Source organism: Zeugodacus cucurbitae, chromosome 3, assembly GCF_028554725.1.
Source record: "Zeugodacus cucurbitae isolate PBARC_wt_2022May chromosome 3, idZeuCucr1.2, whole genome shotgun sequence".
In the NCBI taxonomy this organism is placed as follows: Eukaryota; Metazoa; Arthropoda; class Insecta; order Diptera; family Tephritidae; genus Zeugodacus; species Zeugodacus cucurbitae.
This window is the reverse complement of record NC_071668.1, coordinates 58,228,111-58,247,237: the sequence shown is the minus strand read 5'-3', so window position 1 is coordinate 58,247,237 and position 19,127 is coordinate 58,228,111. Positions and strand designations below refer to the sequence as shown.

The 19,127-nt window shown below is 37.4% G+C and overlaps 4 protein-coding genes across 4 annotated transcripts in view; 2 read left to right on the top strand and 2 right to left on the bottom strand.

Moving 5' to 3' along the window:
- The window catches only part of LOC105219634 (uncharacterized), a 50,142-nt gene that overhangs the window by 17,387 nt on the left and 13,628 nt on the right, over positions 1-19,127 (bottom strand). The window lies entirely within an intron of this gene.
- Positions 3,826-4,588, bottom strand: LOC128920563 (nematocyst expressed protein 3-like). The gene is made up of 2 exons (XM_054228255.1): positions 4,343-4,588; positions 3,826-4,280 (listed from the first exon to the last, which is right to left on the bottom strand). The coding sequence occupies exons 1-2, from the start codon at positions 4,395-4,397 to the stop codon at positions 3,874-3,876; spliced, it is 462 nt and encodes a 153-aa protein (XP_054084230.1). The 5' UTR covers positions 4,398-4,588; the 3' UTR covers positions 3,826-3,873.
- On the top strand, positions 6,838-8,855 carry LOC128920564 (gamete and mating-type specific protein A-like). The gene is made up of 2 exons (XM_054228256.1): positions 6,838-7,310; positions 7,371-8,855. Exons 1-2 carry the CDS (start codon positions 7,256-7,258, stop codon positions 7,754-7,756), a joined length of 441 nt encoding a protein of 146 aa, XP_054084231.1. The 5' UTR covers positions 6,838-7,255; the 3' UTR covers positions 7,757-8,855.
- On the top strand, positions 12,121-13,009 carry LOC105219269 (translation initiation factor IF-2). Its single transcript, XM_011195281.2, has 2 exons — positions 12,121-12,279; positions 12,342-13,009. The coding sequence occupies exons 1-2, from the start codon at positions 12,225-12,227 to the stop codon at positions 12,785-12,787; spliced, it is 501 nt and encodes a 166-aa protein (XP_011193583.2). The 5' UTR covers positions 12,121-12,224; the 3' UTR covers positions 12,788-13,009.

Genomic DNA, 19,127 nt, shown 5'->3' with positions numbered 1-19,127 from the left:
AGCAGTTGTAGGTGGAGCAATAGGGGATGCAGTGGTTGGACTTGATTGAGGTCGCGGTTGGCAAGAGCGAACACCCTGACGTCTTCCTGCGCCTGCGCGTATGCCTGGTAATTGAAATCGACCAAATGATGAGAGTCCACCACTTCTTGGAAGACGAAAAGATCTTCTAAAACCTCCTACGCCTCTTCCTCCTGGTCCACGAGATCCTCGACGTCCAAATCCACGTTGACCTGAAATTCTTTTATAATGAGGAATATGCTCGAAATGTATAACTAACGCAACATACCATTAACCAGGGCGACCGCGATAACGATAAGGAATAATACCGTAAAGAATTTCATCTTCTCAACTAAATGGACTTTGCTAGATTGCTGATTGCAAAGTGGCTTTTTACGTCTTATATAGCATAGTGTCACTTCATCAAAGTTTTATCAAACAATTGCATAATATTTACATTTTCATATGAATTTCTATTTTTATACTAAGTTTAAATAAAATTGTTTATATATTTATAAAAAACAAAAACAAAATAAGTGCAAGCTAAAAAGTACCGAAATTATTTCATATACGTAAATAAAAAGTAAATCCAGATAGGCTAAACATGTGATAGGAACGTACTCATTTAAGAATAATATCGAAGAATTCATTTGTTAAGAAGAATTGGCAAGAAATCACCTTAACAAGCGGTCAGCCCCACTATATCTCTTAGACATCTCCAAATAAGAAACCACTGGGTTTAACGGTAGTCAAATGAATAATAAAGAACACACTGCAGTTATTAAGAGGTTATAGCAGTTTAGGATTTAGTTTCCTAAAATCTGATTAATTAGGTAGGAAAAAGAATGGAATGAAAATTTTTCTCTATCGAATAAATACGCTATAGAGTCGAAGTATAATATATAAAAGCAAAATGCATTTTTCTCGAAACTGTATTTTTCGAATCGGACAACTACTGTACTCGGTGACTATTGCACACAGTTTTTAGTAACATTGAGGTTCATCGGTGGTATATTGACAAGGCCAGTGTCTCTCATATGTAGTCAGTCAAAGCGTTTAATTATATATTGCAACAGTGTCATCCTCTCCCATAATGATTGATTATAATCATTTTTATACTATCGCAACATTGCAACGTCCAGAAAATGGCGATAACAGTAAAGCTGATTGAAAATTGGAGAAATCGGTTTACAACCACGACTACTTCATATATAACATAATTTTTAATTGAATCTCATTCCTTCACTTTGGAATATACATATAAATCGAGAACCAATGAAGATATCGAAATAAAACTCTGTATAAATACTGCGTTGGAGGTGTGACAGCCATCGCTCATTTAAACGATTTCAATTTGTTACCGAAAATATCGGCAAATTTCTCAGATATTTTATAGAAATCAAAGAAAATTACACATTACGGCGCTATACATGATTAGTTTGGATAATGCGTTCAACAGTTATAGACGTGTAAACATGGAGTTCACTAACACCGAAATTCGTGCTATTTTAAAGTTTTCCTTCGTTAAAGGCAAATCCGCTAGAGAAACGTTCCGTGAGGTTAATGGTGTTTTGGAGGATGGTACTCTATCACTTGAACTGCGGAGGAGTGGTTTCGACGATTCAGAGCGGGTGAAATGACACCATGAATAAGCCAACTGGCGGAAGACCTGTGACGACGAATACCGATCAAATCATGGAAAACATCGAGAACATGCCGGTCTATGAGGCATTTTGTGACATCGCCTCCCATTTCCTGAGTTAGTCACCAAACCATTTTAAGCCATCTGCAGAATGCTGGATACACAAAAAAGCTTGATATTTTGGTGCCGCATGATTCGACGCAAAAAAACCTTCTGGACCGAATCAACGCCTGCGATATGCTGCTGAAATGGAACGAACTCGACCCATTTTTGAAGTGCATGGTGACTGGCGACGAAAAATGGATCACATACGACAATATCAAGCGAAAACGGTAGGGGTCGAAGGCTCGTGAATCGTCCCAAACAGTGGCCAAACCGGAATTGCCAGGAAGGTTTTGCTGTGTGTTTGGTGGGATTGGAAGGGAATCATCCACTGTGAGCTGTTCCCATATGGCCAGACGCTTAATTCTACCATTTACTGCGTACCAACTGGACCGCTTGAAGCAGGCGATAGGCCAGAAGCGTCCAGAATTGACTAACAGGAAGGGTGTAGTGTTCCACCAGGATAAGACCACACCACACACTTCGTTAATGACTCGTCAGAAGCTACGGGAGCTCGGATGGGAGGTTTTATCGCATCACCATATAGCCCGGACATAGCACCAAGTGATTACCACCTGTTCCTGTCCATGGCGAACGCCCTTGGTGGTGTAAACTCAAAAGAGGCTTGTGAAAAGTGGGGAAAAAGGGTGAACTATATCTGATCACTGTAACACTTTTTATAAAGCATTGAATAAAGAGCAAAAACGCCAAAGGGAGATATTTGCCAATCTAATATATGAGATACTAGCAGCACACATACACACTCTCCCATACATATATAACGGGTGATTTTTTTGAGGTTAGGATTTTCATGCATTAGTATTTGACAGATCACGTGGGATTTCAGACATGGTGTCAAAGAGAAAGATGCTCAGTATGCTTTGACATTTCATCATGAATAGACTTACTAACGAGCAACGCTTGCAAATCATTGAATTTTATTACCAAAATCAGTGTTCGGTGTTCCGCTTTTTTATCGACAAATTTTGTTCAGCGATGAGGCTCATTTCTGGTTGAATGGCTACGTAAATAAGCAAAATTGCCGCATTTGGGGTGAAGAGCAACCAGAAGCCGTTCAAGAACTGCCCATGCATCCCGAAAAATGCACTGTTTGGTGTGGTTTGTACGCTGGTGGAATCATTGGACCGTATTTTTTCAAAGATGCTGTTGGACGCAACGTTACGGTGAATGGCGATCGCTATCGTTCGATGCTAACAAACTTTTTGTTGCCAAAAATGGAAGAACTGAACTTGGTTGACATGTGGTTTCAACAAGATGGCGCTACATGCCACACAGCTCGCGATTCTATGGCCATTTTGAGGGAAAACTTCGGAGAACAATTCATCTCAAGAAATGGACCCGTAAGTTGGCCACCAAGATCATGCGATTTAACGCCTTTAGACTATTTTTTGTGGGGCTACGTCAAGTCTAAAGTCTACAGAAATAAGCCAGCAACTATTCCAGCTTTGGAAGACAACATTTCCGAAGAAATTCGGGCTATTCCGGCCGAAATGCTCGAAAAAGTTGCCCAAAATTGGACTTTCCGAATGGACCACCTAAGACGCAGCCGCGGTCAACATTTAAATGAAATTATCTTCAAAAAGTAAATGTCATGAACCAATCTAACGTTTCAAATAAAGAACCGATGAGATTTTGCAAATTTTATGCGTTTTAAAAAAAGTTATCAAGCTCTTAAAAAATCACCCATTATATGTATGTGCTTTCCCGTTTCTTGCCTGGGTTTATTTAAAAAATAGAAAATGATGAAAATTCGAACATGAAATTAGATTTTATTGCTAATGAGCTAAAACTTGATTACGACCTCTAGTCTTAGAGTGTGGGCGCGAACGACTGCCACCACCATTGCGTTAAAAACGACGAGTTTTACAGCATTTCAACGTTAATTTCTTGGTTATTTAACTTTTACTTTTTAAGTGGCCCAAAAAGATAAAAGAACTTAGATGTTTTGTAGTCTTCCTACCTTTTCTATCCTAATTACCTTTTTCTTAAAGTCAGAAAAATTATAGAAAGGTCTCATCTCCCGCCAGAACTCTTGTAAATAATTCAGCGATTTTTATAGCGGTGCAAGAAATATACATATATTGAAACTCTACGTTTTAATGACAACAAATTTATGGAGCAATTGTGGGTACAGGAGTAGCCGGAGCAACGGTTGCGGGAGCAGCGGTTGCAGGAGCAGCGGTTGCTGGAGGAGCGGTTGCTGGAGCGGCGGTTGCTGGAGGAGCGGTTGCGGGAGCAGCGGTTGCAGGAGCAGCGGTTGCTGGAGCAGCGGTTGCTGGAGCTGCGGTTGCTGGAGCTGCGGTTGCTGGAGCGGCAGTTGCTGGAGCAGCTGTTGGGCGTGGTCGGCATGGACGTGGAGGTGGACGTGGAGGTAAGCATGGACGACCACCAGTGCGCCCTTCAAAACCTCGTCTTCCTGGAAATTGTGCAAAACCACCAGATCTTCTGAAACCATTTAGGCCTCTTCCGCCTGGTCCACGAAGTCCACGAGGTCCTCGTCGTCCAAATCCTCGTTGACCTAGTGAATTTGTACATTAAATAAAGCGAACAATTTAGTAACTGCTAACTAGCGGTACATACCTTCAACCAGGACGATCGCGAAAGCGATGAGGAATAATACCGTAAAGAATTTCATGTTTCAAATCAAATGATCTTTTTCAAATTGGTGACTTTACAGTGGTTTCCTAATTCTTATATAGCGCAAATTCACTTTACCAAAGTTTCCACAAGTAATTATTTGCAAAATACAAACCAAACCAACTGTGTATACGAGATCTTATATAAATAAATAAAAACAAATAAATGTGATATAAAAACTACCGAAATTATTTATTAAAGGTCTGCGTAAAACCACAAGTAAATATTAGATGCAAGTACAGTAGACATGTGATCTGAATGCAGTACTGCAAGATATGAGAATCTGTAGACTAAAAAACATGGCTTACGGTTAAGCCTTTACGTAGTTGAAAACAAATATACAAATATTGTGATGTTATCTAAGCTTGGACATTTAATTTTAGAAAGGACTAATTTTTTTAGATATATATTCCCCAGAGGTAGGACATCGTTCGCTTCACAAAACACTTTAGCTTTTTGAGATTGTGCATTTGTCGTAATAACTTCTATTGGAGTGGGTTTGCAATTGTTATTTTTTACACTTTCGCAATTTTAAAAACTTGAAAGAGGTGTAATATTTTCAGATGCTGACAAAGCTTTATTTAAAACAAGTAGGGATGCGCTAAGTTCGGTTTGACTCACATATTCGGCATATATGTATGTATATGGTATAAAATCCATTGAGTTTGAAAACTCTAAGGGATATATGGGAGGTATGATCCGATTTCATTCATATTTGACACGGAGACATATTATTAGAAGAAACATATTCCCTTTGAATTTTTTCAAAATATCTGAGAGACTTACCTATATTTTTGTTAAAAAATTTTTTAGAACCACTGAGGTCCTCATATATATAGGGTCTTGAAAAATTATGGCAAATTTCCACGATTTTTAGAAAGGCGATGCCACTTTTTAAATTCAGTATTTTTGCAAAGTTCTGTTCCGATATCTTCACTAGTGCTTACTTTATATATTATAAAGTAAACGATTCAGATCGTCTTCAAAGTTCTTGTATATAGGAAGTAGGCGTGGTTGTGAAGCGATTTGGCATATTTTCACAACATATCATTGGAATGTAAGGAAGCTATTACAAACCAAGTTTCATTGAAATCGAGTAGTTCCTGAGATATGGTTTTTGACCCATAGGTGGGCTACGCCACGCTCATTTTCCATTTTGTAAACAAATCTGAGTGCAGCTTCCATCTGCCATTTCTTATGTGACATTTAGTGTTTCTGACGTTTTTGTTTAGTGAGTTAACCCACTTTTAGTAATTTTCAACCTAACCTTTGTATGGGAGGTGGGCGTGGTTATTATCTGATTTCTTTCATTTTTGGACTGTATTAAGAAGTCGAAAAACGACTGCAGAAAGCTAGAGAAATATAGCTCTATTGATTTGCGAGATATGTACAAAAAACTTATTTGGGGGCGGGGCCATGCCCACTTCCCCAAAAAAATAACATCCAAATATGCCCGACGGACAGACAGACATTCGGATTTGAACTCCACTCTTCACCCTGATCACTTAGGTATATATAACCCTATATCTAACTTGTTTTATTTTTGGGTGTTACAAACAACCGTTATGTGAACAAAACTATAATACTCTCTTAGAAACTTTTGTTGCGAGAGTACAAAAAAATTTCGCAAATGAATTCAGCATTACTTATTCGACAAAACTTTAAATGTACTGCAATCATACATGGGTGATCGTATTCGGTATCTGCGCCCGTGAGAAGTTAAAATTAACAATTTTGAGACGTACGGTGTCACATATAGGGTTTTGTACCGTAATGTGTAGTTGATTCTAAATAGAATTTCGCAAGCCATGATTTATTACTTCTCAAGTTTTAGTATCTAGGTGATGGTATCCTTTTAATAAAGACATGAAGCTTTCTCGGCTTCAATGATCAGATCTGATGGAATCAAGTGGTAATGATCGTGTACAAGGACGCGTTAGAGCCAAATATCACTATAATTTTATTAAATGTTAGATTAATATCCACTTATTTAATTCGGCAGTATAGTGGGTGATCTCAACATTCCCACTTGATTCCCCATCAAAGGTTAAAGGATGTTTCTGCATATGCGTGTATACCATCACCTAGATACTAAAAACTGAGAAGTTGAACATCAAGGCTTGCGAAATTCTATCTAGAATCAGGCTAAATACACATTACGATGCAACACCATATCTCGAGAACTACTCGACCAACGAATTTTAGTACGAAATATTGGGACATTTTTGATACATAAATGTTCCCCACTTTAGAACCTTTAAAATTACGAAAGTATAAAAAACAATTGCATACTCTGTCGAAAAGTAGTTATTAGAGACGAATGCACAGCTTTAGACTTTTATAGTATAGATTTTCAAAACATTACGAAGGGTTTTTTGTCAATAAAAATACGAATTGCTTGGACACCTCTAAAAACTAAAGTCTTTGGTGAAGCGGCCAATGTCCAATTTTTAATGAAGAAATATCTAAACAAAATTAGACTTATTTCAATTAAAATGTCATTGACAATATTATAATCTTTGTTTTCAACTACGTAAAGGCTTAACCGTAAGCCATGTTTTTTAGTCTGCAGATTCTCAGATCTTGCAGTACTGCATTCAGATCACATGTCTACTGCTTGCATCTAATATTTACTTATGGTTTTACGCAGACCTTTAATAAATAATTTCGGTAGTTTTTAGATTGTATTTATTTGTTTTTATTTATTTATTTAAGATCTCGTAGACACAGTTGGTTTGGTTTGTATTTTGCAAATAATTACTTTGTTGAAGCTTTGGTAAAGTGAATTTGCGCTATATAAGAATTAGGAAACCACTGTAAAGTCACCAATTTGAAAAAGATCATTTGATTTGAAACATGAAATTCTTTACGGTATTATTCCTCATCGCTTTCGCGATCGTCCTGGTTGAAGGTATGTACCGCGAGTTAGCAGTTACTAAGTTTTCGGCTATTTTAATATAAAATTCACTAGGTCAACGTGGATATGGACGCCGAGGACCTCGTGGACCCCGTGGACTTCGTGGAGCTGGCGGAAGAGGCCTAGATGGTTTCAGAAGATCTGGTGGTTTTGGACAATTTCCAGGAAGACGAGGTTTTGAAGGGCGCACTGGTGGTCGTCCATGCTTACCTCCACGTCCACGTCCACGTCCATGCCGACCACGCCCAACTGCCGCCCCTGCAACTGCAGCTCCTGCAACTGCGGCTCCTGTGACAGCTGCTCCAGCAACCGCCGCCCCAGCTACTGCTGCTCCTGCAACTGCTGCTCCTGCAACTGCTGCTCCAGCAACTGCCGCTCCAGCAACGGCTGCTCCCGTAACCGCTGCTCCAGCTACTCCTGTACCCACAATTGCTCCATAAATTTCTTGTCATTAAAACGTAAAGGGTTTCAATATACTATATATTACTAGGCATCGCTAAAAAAAATCGCTTAATCATTTACAAGAGTTTTAACGGGAGATGAAAGGGCCTATTATTTATATGAATTTAAGGGAAAGGTAATTAGGATAGAAAAAGTGGAAGACTTCAAAACCTTAAAGTTAAACATTATATGACCGAGAAATTGACGTTGAAATGCTGTAAGCCTAGTTTTAGAAGAACTCAGTCAAAATGTTCTTTATAAGTTCAGGTCGTCATACAAATTAAACCATATATTATTTATTAATTAAAGTTAATTTTATTCAAATCAACACATTTTGCCACCCACACTTCTTCAATTTCTATGGGGCATTCGACAAACTATGTTCTCCAACTTTCACTAAAAACAGATTGATTCTTGAACTTGAACTGCCAGACGACCAATACTTTACAGCTATGAAACCAGGGATATTGTTTTTAAGCCACTACTGTACTGTAAAAAGGATACTTTCGTGGCCGTCGACGCGCGTACGACTTAAGGAGTCGCTCGCATTAGTTTTGCTTAATTTTCTTCAAGCTCGTTGCCATCTGGGTGGTTTTTGCCTTATGTACTCTTGCGGGAAGATCCAATTCTCTACATCGAAGTGAGTATTGCTTAACTGCTTTCCCACGCTTTCTAAAGCATCCTGCTGATACACTTTTGTCCCAGGTTTAACCCCTTATTCACACAGAGTCTCCATTTGAGGAGAGTTACATCACCTGGATGGTAATGAGTCGTTCGAGCTTTTTGCATAGATTTTGTCGCTGTGCTTATTAAAAACATCTTCATCATTAAAAGTTTTTTCATCAACAAAAAGTATACTTTCATGGCCGTTGAAGGGTGCCACTGAAGAAGCCGCTTACATCAGTTCAACCTAATTTGCTTCCAGCGCGTTGTCAGAAGATTGCCAGTTGATCTCGGTATACTTTCATGTGAAGATTATCTCGAATGGGTCGTGCCTTAATATGATCGATATATCCAATTTTCCTGACAAAAGGTGCTGTTATCTATGAGGATTTCTCCGAATGCATTAACAAACAGTTTTTGTAGCTGAATTAAAGCTATTTCCCCAACCAGATATTGAGTCCGAAATGAATAAACCACCGTGCATTTAGTAATATGATGTTTCTGCGTATATATCATCATATAGATACTTAAAACTGAGTGGCTGAATATCAGGAACTACAAAAGCTACTTGTGAACTGCCTCTGCCATCTCTTTGGAAACATTAGACCCTACTATGTGTGTCAGAGCTCGCTTCTATTTAGAACCAGGCTAACCCCTCCTTCCGGTGTGTAACGGTATCACTAATTAACAGCTTATTGGATAATAACATTATTCAAAAAGCTTGTTTCTTCAGCCTACACATATGTATATTATCTAAACAAAAAGACTAGCATGTCGAAAGCTTTTTATATTAAGTCCTATAAATATGCAACAAATTATGGACTTAATTAACGTAGTGCTTATAAGAAGTATATTATTTTATTCTAGCAACATGTTGTTAAGAATGGAATAGATTTGCTTTCTTATATTTGAAAGATTCTTACGATTATTGGCTAATCTTAATCGAGATAGATATAGAGTTATCGAATCTAAATATCGGCTATGCTTATGCTTTGCATTATACGGTAGAAATATATGTACATAAATAAATGGTTTTTCAATAAGAACCCTAAAAAATAAAAGAAAAACGGTGAATGAAATTCTTTGTTCCTATGAAAGTACATTCGATGTCATTATGTATGGAACTCGATTTCTTTTGCATGGCCACCACGGGCACGCTTGCAGAAGTCCAGACACTGAACTCAAATTTCGACGGTTTTCACGCATAAATCGGCCGATACTGCCGTTCGATATTCGACCGAAGCTGGTTTGTTGGCATAAACCATAGACTTGACGTAGCCTCACAGAAAATAGTCTAACAGCGTCAAATCGCACGATCGAAGCAACCAATTGACTGGACCATTTTGTAAGATAACACGTTCATTAAACTTGGTTTTCAGTAAATCGATTGTGACATTCGCTGTGTGGATTGTGATGCCGTCCTGTTGGAACCGCATATTGTCCTAGTCCATATTATCCAATTTGGAAAATATTGCGTCGTTTGCTGGTCCTATCGGTCTACTTTTGTAGCGTCCCTTTTAAAAACCCCTTTATCTCTAAGACCTGATAACATACGCATGGTTTTCCGTTTACAGATTCTCATATCTTGCAGTACTGCATTCAGATCACATGTCTACTGTACTTGCATCTTATATTTACTTATTGTTTTACGCAGACTTTTAATAAATAATTTCGGTAGTTTTTAGATTGTATTTATTTGTTTTTATTTATTTATATAAGACCTCGTAGACACAGTTGGTTTGGTTTGTATTTTGCAAATAATTACTTGTTGAAACTTTGGTAAAGTGAAATTGTGCTATATAAGAATTAGGAAACCACTGTAAAGCCACCAATTTGACAAAGATCATTTGATTGAAAACATGAAATTCTTTACGGTATTATTCCTTATCGCTTTCGCGATCGTCCTGGTTGATGGTATGTATCGTTAACAGTTACTAAGTTTTTCGGCGGTTTTAATATATCAATAACTCTAGCTCAACGAGGATTTGGACGACGGGGATCTCGTGGATTTGGTGGACCTCGTGGACTTCGTGGACCAGGTGGACCAGGCAGAAGAGGACTAGGTGGTTTCAGCAGATCTGGTGGTTTTCCACAATTTGGTGGACGTCCATCATTTGGACGATTTCAATTACCTGGAGGACGCCCAGGCAGACGAGGTTTTGAAGGACGCTTTGGTTATGGTGGTCGTCCATGCTTACCTCCACGTCCACGTCCACGTCCGTGCCGACCACGCCCAACTGCCGCCCCTGCAACAGCTGCTCCAGCAACAGCTGCTCCAGCAACTGCTGCTCCAGCAACCGCTGCCCCAGCAACTGCTGCCCCAGCAACTGCTGCCCCAGCAACTGCTGCCCCAGCAACCGCTGCTCCAGTAACTGCTGCTCCGGCAACCGCTGCTCCAGCAACTGCTGCTCCGGCAACCGCTGCTCCAGCAACTGCAGCTCCCGTAACAGCTGCTCCTGCTACTCCTGTGCCAACAATTGCTCCATAAAGTTGTTGTCATAAAAACGTAAAGAGTTTCAATATATATTACTTGCATCGCTAAAAACACTGAATTAATAACTATAGTTCTAATGGTAGAGACGACCTTTTCGCTATTTATGTGACTTTGAGAGAAAGGTAATTCGGATATAAAATGTCGCTTATGGGGATCCACCTGTTATTGAGTCTCAGAGGTTGCAACTGAAAACTGCCAAGCTGACGATCAGGAACTATAAAATAAACTTGTGAACTGCCTTTGCCTTTCTTGATATCTTTAGACCCTACGATTGGTATCAGAGCTAGCAAGCTTATATTTAGAACCAGGCTAACGACAACTTCAGTTGTCTTCAGTCTTATTAACTATTGTCAAATGTTATTGAAAAGCAAACGACCCTACTAGTTTAGAGAAAACATGGAAGACTTTGAAACATCTAGGTTCTGGCGAAGAACTAACTCCAAATCGCTTATAATACCTTATACCCTACACGGACTACTAATTCAATGAAATGTTGAGATCGACCTGCTAACCGGTTTCAGTTGTCATTTTGATTCATGAGGACAGCGAAGTTGATTGCTTGTCCTTTTAACCTTTTAACTTGATTTAAAAACGTTGCACGACTGTTCGCAGATCAAGACCCTTACTTCTATAACTAACGAGCATCGAACGCCGAGGGTTTGAAGTTTATAACTTACTTTAAAGCTCCATTGAATATTGAAGAAAACAATAACAGTAACTTAACAAAATATATATTTTCTCTAAATATATAAGAAAGCTTTCTATAATAGTTATTATTTTAACATCGTTCGGTCAACAAACAATTATTTACTCAAGTGTAAAACACTGGTTATTTCTTATTATGTGATGACTAAGAGATATAGAGGGGCTAATTAGCTTGTTGTGACGTTTCTCCCATTCTGTCACACTTCTTAAAAGTGTACTCATATATTTTTTCATCATAACAGTATTCGTTGTTTATACTTCTCCTCGTATTTGCCTTTTTCATTTAATCTTTAGATCCTAAAATCTTTGTTTTAACTCGTCTACATATTGTCTGATCTTGCAGTCCTGCATTCAGATCATGTCTACCGTACGTGCAATATAATATTTACTTTGGGTACTCAGTATATTAAGTTATTTCGGTAGTTTTTAGATCGTATTTATTTGTTTTTATTTACTTATATAAGATCTTGTATACTCAGTTGATTTTGGTTTGTATTTTGCAAATAATTGCTTGTGGAAACTTTGGTGAAGTGAAATTGCGCTATATAAGATTAAGGGAAGCACTATGAAGTCAGCAATTTGGCAAAGTTAGTTGGATTGAGAAGATGAAATTGTTTACGGCACTATTCTTTATCGCTTTCGCGATCGTCCTGGCTGAAGGTATATACTGCTAGTTGACAGTTTCTTAGTTTTCAACTGTTTTAATATACAAATATCTCTAGGTCATCTGGGATTTGGACGTCGGGGAGTTCGTGAATCTCGTGCACTCCGTGGATCTAGCGGACGAAGCCTAGTTGGTTTTGGAAGATCTAGAGGTATTCCACAAATTGGCTTACGGCCAGTATTTGGACGATCTCTATTACCTGGATGGCGTCCAGGCAGACGTGGACTACCTAGAAGATCTCCCCGAGGTTTTGGAAAGCGCATTGGTCTTATTGGTCTACCGTGCTTACGCCCACGTCCACGTCCTCGTCCTTGCCGTCCACGTCCAACCGTGGCAGCTCCTACTGTTGCACCCACAACTGCTGCGCCTACCACTGCTGCACCTACAACTGCTGCGCCTACCACTGTTGCACCTACAACTGTTGCACCTACAACTGCCGCACCTACAAGTGCAGCACCTACAACTGCCGCTCCTGCACCACCTCCACCCACAACTGGTCCGTAAATTTGTTGTCATTAAAATGTAAAGGATTTCAATATATATATATGTCTTGCTCCGTTAAAAAAAGTCATAATTTTTAACTATAGTTCTATCTGCCTGCTGTGATGTGTTTTTGAGAGAAAGCTAGTTAGGATCGAATAAACTGAATATTTATCATTACAGTAACATATCTCTTTCTTCGACCGCTTAGGAATAAAAATTATATAAACGAAAGATTGTTCTCGAGATGCTGTCAAAACTTTTTAAATTCGTTTCAAAAGCTTTATTTTTTGTTCAGTGTAGTTTTGTAACATAATTCTTGGACATTGCCAATGGACAAATGCCTATGACAGACGATCACCATTCGATAAAACAGCACGTCGTTGGTGCGTTCTTTCCCATGGGGCCGTCCGCATCCTCTTCTATGTTTACATCGAACTTCTCCTCCTTCTCTTCCACCCTCCACCGCTGCACTTTCATCTGCTGTACCAAGAACCACTGTGTCAACTAATGCAATTCCGGTCCACCTGCTGCGTCCGCACCGCCAACGTAATTATTTTGAGGATTATTTCTATATAGTTTTCAATAAAAAATTTAACTCGAGATTTATAAATATTTTTTTTCCAAACCACCTTAAACTGTTTTGTTTAGTTCAGCGACTTCCTTCCTTATTTAGTAGATCTGGCATTGTTCAACTGTGAATGGTATGTAAATACTTTAGAACTACGCGAGAATATTAGTTACTATTTTTTATGATGCTGATATAGAAGATTTACGGAATTCTTTATTCACCAAGATATTCGAAAGTTTCTTGGAGCTTAGTGTTCATATATGTACATATGCAAATGTCATATAAAACAAGTAAGGAAAGACTACCGAACCGAACGTTTTATACTCTCGCAATTTATTGATATATTTTTATTACGATAACACACAATTTGACCTATATATTCGGCGAAAAACGAAAATCATCATATATAGTATATAGGCTGAGGTAGTTCTTGATCCCATTTCACTCATTTTCATCACCAACATACATTATATCTAAGATTATATGCTCATTTTATTTGGTTAAGATATTTATATTATATGAGCCCATCGTATTTTTGAAAATCCTATAATTAGGTATATGAGGGCCAGTTATGACCCGATTTTAACCGTTTCTGGTACAGAGACTCAAGAAGAAAAATATTTCCTCTGAATTACATTAAGATACCTGAGAGGTTTACCGAAATTTTCGGCGAAAAATTATCATGGGGCACTGAGTTCTTCATATTCGATATACGGGGCTTTGAAAAGTTATGGTCCGATTTCGACAATTTTTCCACAAGTTATGCCACATGTTAGATACAGTGTTTGTGTAAAGTTTTATTTTGCTATTTTCATTGGTTCCTAATGTATACATATATTATAAAGTGAAGGAATCAGATGGAATTCTAAATTGAGTTATATGGGAAGTTGTCGTGGTTGTGAACCGATTTCATCCATTTTCCACACGTGTCATCAGGGTGTCAAGAAAATATTATATACCGAGTTTCATTGAAATCTGTCGAGTACTTCCTGAGATATGGTTTTTGACCCATAAGTGGGTGTTGCCACGCCCATTCCTTTCTTCTTTCATTGTCTTTCTTAAGTCTACAACAATAATCTCTAGCATTTCTGCTCTCAATTTTCCTTGATTGCGCTTCTCCATTAAGGAAATGTCATGATGGAATCTCTCGCCTACATGAGAGTCCACCAAAGTTTTATATAATATTGTTATATATTTATTAAGTGTTTGTAATTCTTTTCCGTTATATGGTTCCCAAGAATATGTTGTACAATGTTCACAAAACATTTCCAGCCGATTTTTTCTTCAAAGCTATTATCATTTATCAGTTTATTTGTAGACCTGCATACATATATTCTCTCAATAAGTTTTCCTCTCTGAGTCCTGAATACTGATTTTTTCATCTATATGGAGGCTTTGGCACAGGCAGTTCGGCACAATATAGAATGGGTCTGTTGACCCAACAAGTTTGTATACTGAGTAGTATGTTTGGACATGATTGTAATGCTTTTTGTTTGAGTCAAACCAAAATAACAATCACTTACAATATTATTTTGTGCTGTTCAAATCAGTGGTTTGGCAAATATCAGTCATATTCTGGGTTCTTGTTTAGCCCAACCTAATAGGAGTGTCACACAGGCATACAACATTTATGTATGTATGTGGAACCCAAGACTTATCTTCCTCACATGGAATCCGAAATCTAAATAGCAAAATCAATTAATGGCGGGAAATTACGACTCTGAGATTGTGAGTTAATTCTCCACACATAACAAAAACTGTCTATATTTAATTATGATTACGGTAGAATTTCAATACTTAGCGTAGATTGTGATGGTTCGATATATCACGACTTTAAAATTATTCAATAATTAAAGTTCCAAAATAATTATTTTAAATAACAATAATTAAAAATTTATTTATCAATTTGTTCTTGTATGTATTGATATATCGCCACTCAAAAACCTGTGATTTTTGAGCATATTGAGAGTTCTAATAGATATGCTATATATTTATAGGTATATCAAATATATATCTATCAAAACGACCACAATAGCTCTCATATCCACTTATGATTTCTTCTACGATTTATAATTTGAATGCAATAGAAAAATAAGAAAATAATTATTTATTTATTCAGTCTTTCATTGTGACGATAGTTGGCGTTATTAGAAGAACAAACAATTAACTAAAGTTGACAAAAGCTAAATAAACATTGCATAACACTAACCTAAGTCGTGTTATATAGAGTATTTGAAAACAAGGCACACGACTACGCTGTCTGCATACGTACAGTGTGTTATTGAAGAGTTATATTTAGATAAAAATGTTTAAGGTCCAAACGATGCGGGACGACTTACAACATGTAGAAATTTAATTTTTGTTATCAGATTTAATCAGATAATCTACAACTTTTGTAGATAATTATGTTAGATAATAGTAAAACAGACTTCAATGTATTTTTAGGTTTTAAAATATAAGAATAATTCCAAATGCCAATATATGTTTTTAGTTTGTACTTTTAGCAGTTATCCCCCTTTTTACCTGTGAGGTCAGGATTTAGTGTTTTTGGGAATTTTAAAAATTTAGTTTTCTAGATATTTGGTTATTAAAAGTGCTGAGATAGTTGTTCATGGGAGATATACATTAGGGTTTTCTACATTTTTATACTCTCGCAACAAAAGTTGCTAAAGAGAGTATTATAGTTTTGTTCACCTAACGGTTGTTTGTAAGTCATAAAACTAAACGAGTTAGATATAGGCTTATATATATCAAAATGATCAGGGTGACGAGACGAGTCAAAATCCGAATGTCTGTCTGTCCGACCGTCCGTCCGTCTGTCCGTGCAACGGATAACTTGAGTAAAATTGAGATATCTTAACGAAACTTGGAAAACGTATTCCTTGGCACCCTGAGGAGGTTGCTTTCGAAAATGGGCAAGATCGGACCATTGCCACGCTCACAAAATGGCGAAAACCAAAAACTTATAAAGTGTCATAACTAAGCCATAAATAAAATATAACTCGCAAACCAATAAAGCTATATAAACCAAACTTCGTGCAGTCGTGTCTTTCAGCCGTTTCCTTATACAGTCCAAAAATTAAAGAAATCGGATAATAACCACGCCCACCTCCCATACAAAGGTTATGTTAAAAATGACTAAAAGTGGGTTAACTCACTAACGAGAAACGTCAGAAACATTAAATTTTACATAAGAAATAGCAGAAGAAAGCTGCACTCAGATTTTTTTACAAAATGAAAAATGGGCGTGGCATCTCCCACTTATGGGTCATAAACCATATCTCAGGAACTACTCGACCGATTTCAATGAAATTCAGTATATAATACTTTCTTGACACCCTGAAGACACATGTGGGTGAAATCGGTTCATAACCACGACAACTTCCCATATAACTCAATTTTGAATTCCATCTGATTCCTTCACTTTATAATGTATACATAAGGAACCAATGAAGACAGCGGAATAAAACTTTACACAAATAGTACATATCATCTCTGGCTTCACTTGAGAAAAAATTGTCGAAAACGGACTATAACTTTTCAAGACCCTAGATATCGGACATGTTGAACTCAGCGCCTAAGGGTAAATTTTAACCGAAAATATTGGTAAATCTCTCAGATAATTTAATGTAATTCAGAGGAAATTGTTTTCTTCTAATAGTGTGTCTCTGTTCCAAAAATTATTAAATTCGGATAATAACATCTCCTAGCTCCCATGTACCTAATTATAGGTTTTTCAAAAATACTGTGGGCTTTAATCTACATATATGTATTGGTTAATATGTGAGATACTATATCTTTGCGAAATTAAGTGAGTGTATAGTTTTGGATATAGTGTACCTAGCTGGTGAAAATGAATGAAATCGGTTTAGGAATTACCTCAGCCCTCATACACTATATAGGACGATTTTCGTTATTCTATTAAACTTTGTGCCGAATTTATAGGTAAATTTGGGTGTTATCTTATTAAAATTTCTTCAATAAATTGCGAGAGTATAAAATGTTCGGTTGCAGCCGAACTTAGCCTTTCCTTGTACTTGTTTAATCTAATAATTTTGACGTCCACTTTGAGATCAATAACTTGGGACCTATTGGATGAAATTTAATGAAACATTAAAAGTACTCTACAAAGTTAGTCATCTAAGGCGAGCATAGATCAGTTCAAGGAGCTTTTTTTAGCCTGTGTATTGAGGGCTTGAAAAAAAGTATATGAGTTACTTTATGCTACATTTTAGCACAACAGTGCATTTACTTTCATAACATTTATTATTAGTATTTCTAAACCGATTTTGCAAAGACATATGCATTATATGAACATAAAAACAACTGTATTTACTTTAAAGTATATATTTCGAAACAACTGTAAATATATTTACTTATTTTTTTTTCATATAATCTCCGCTATTTTGAAAAAATATTTTTTACGAGAAACAAGCAAGATTAGCACATTCTGTTTAATGCAAAACTGATTTTAAACCACAAGGATCTATTGTGAAAGACATTACACTTTGGTAGCGGGATCCCGGCCCAGGCCGTTATGTCATGCCACTGATAAATAAATCTTCCCATGTTTTTATTGTACTAGCGACAGTCGGCTGGTTCAAAGAGGACCAGTCCCGGTGTTCTAGTCCCGGTGGTGTCACAATGTGCCTCCCAAAGGCCGAGATTCGTCGACAGACAACCTATGCTAACCTAACCACGGCAGTCGGAATACATGTTTTTTGGTTCGACAAGTTATGTTGTAAGATGTAGATGCTGTAAGAGTTAGATCTGGTAGAAGGGAACAGAAACTTTTCTTCAAATATGATACTATAGTGTTCTTGATCGGTTTAGCTCCTTCTTTTGGGATTGGTATGATTACAAATATTTATTTGGTTAACGTAATGTTTTTTGACAACATCTTTTGGGTATTCTTATAGTTGTATTTTGATTTTGATCTGTATTGAGTTGCACAACTTTATGAGTCAAGCTCTCTTCGGACAGTTTCTTAAGGACTTCATATAAACCTTGGTATGAATTCATGAAGCAGTGCTCAAGTGGTTTCGAACTCATTAATTTTTTAGTGCCATATATTTTGCTATGAGGAGTCCATATAAAGAAGACGGCATTTTTGGTTACAGATCTTAGGATCGTCTTAAAATTGTTAAAACAAAGAACATAATAGCCTAATAGCATGGCGAGAATATACTAAAGGGGTTCTCAATAATAGCGCTACAAATCGACTGCTACAATTTCATGTTCGATATTCGTACGAATATCATCAATCGTCGGTGGCTTGTTGGCATATACCATATATTGACGTAGCCCCACTGGAAATATTCCATAAACCGCACCAAACCGTAATTGTGTGGATGCTGCCTGACCAATAACGCATAGTTAGCTTATTGACAAAGCAGAAGAATTCAGCCAGAGATGAGACTCATCGCTGAGGATGAATTATAGATACAAATCTGCATCAATCGTCACAAGGCCGTCACAAAGATGCTCAACTCTTAAGAACGACATGTGAGAGACTGATTTGGGTCTTTCTCAATTGATGCGTTAACGGCAGCAATTATCTCGACACTACGGGTACTTATTTGCCTCATTGGGACGGGAACATTTAGTACTGTGCCTGTGGAATCATTCCATTAGACGCTCAATTGTTGTGATAGGACGATTATGACGACCATAAATGGGACGTAGCGCTCCTAATTTTGAAGCCACTGATTCCGAATTTCGGTAGTAAATTTTAATAATTTCGACACGTTATTGTATCGTCTATTTTTCCATGACGAAATGGCAAACCTTACT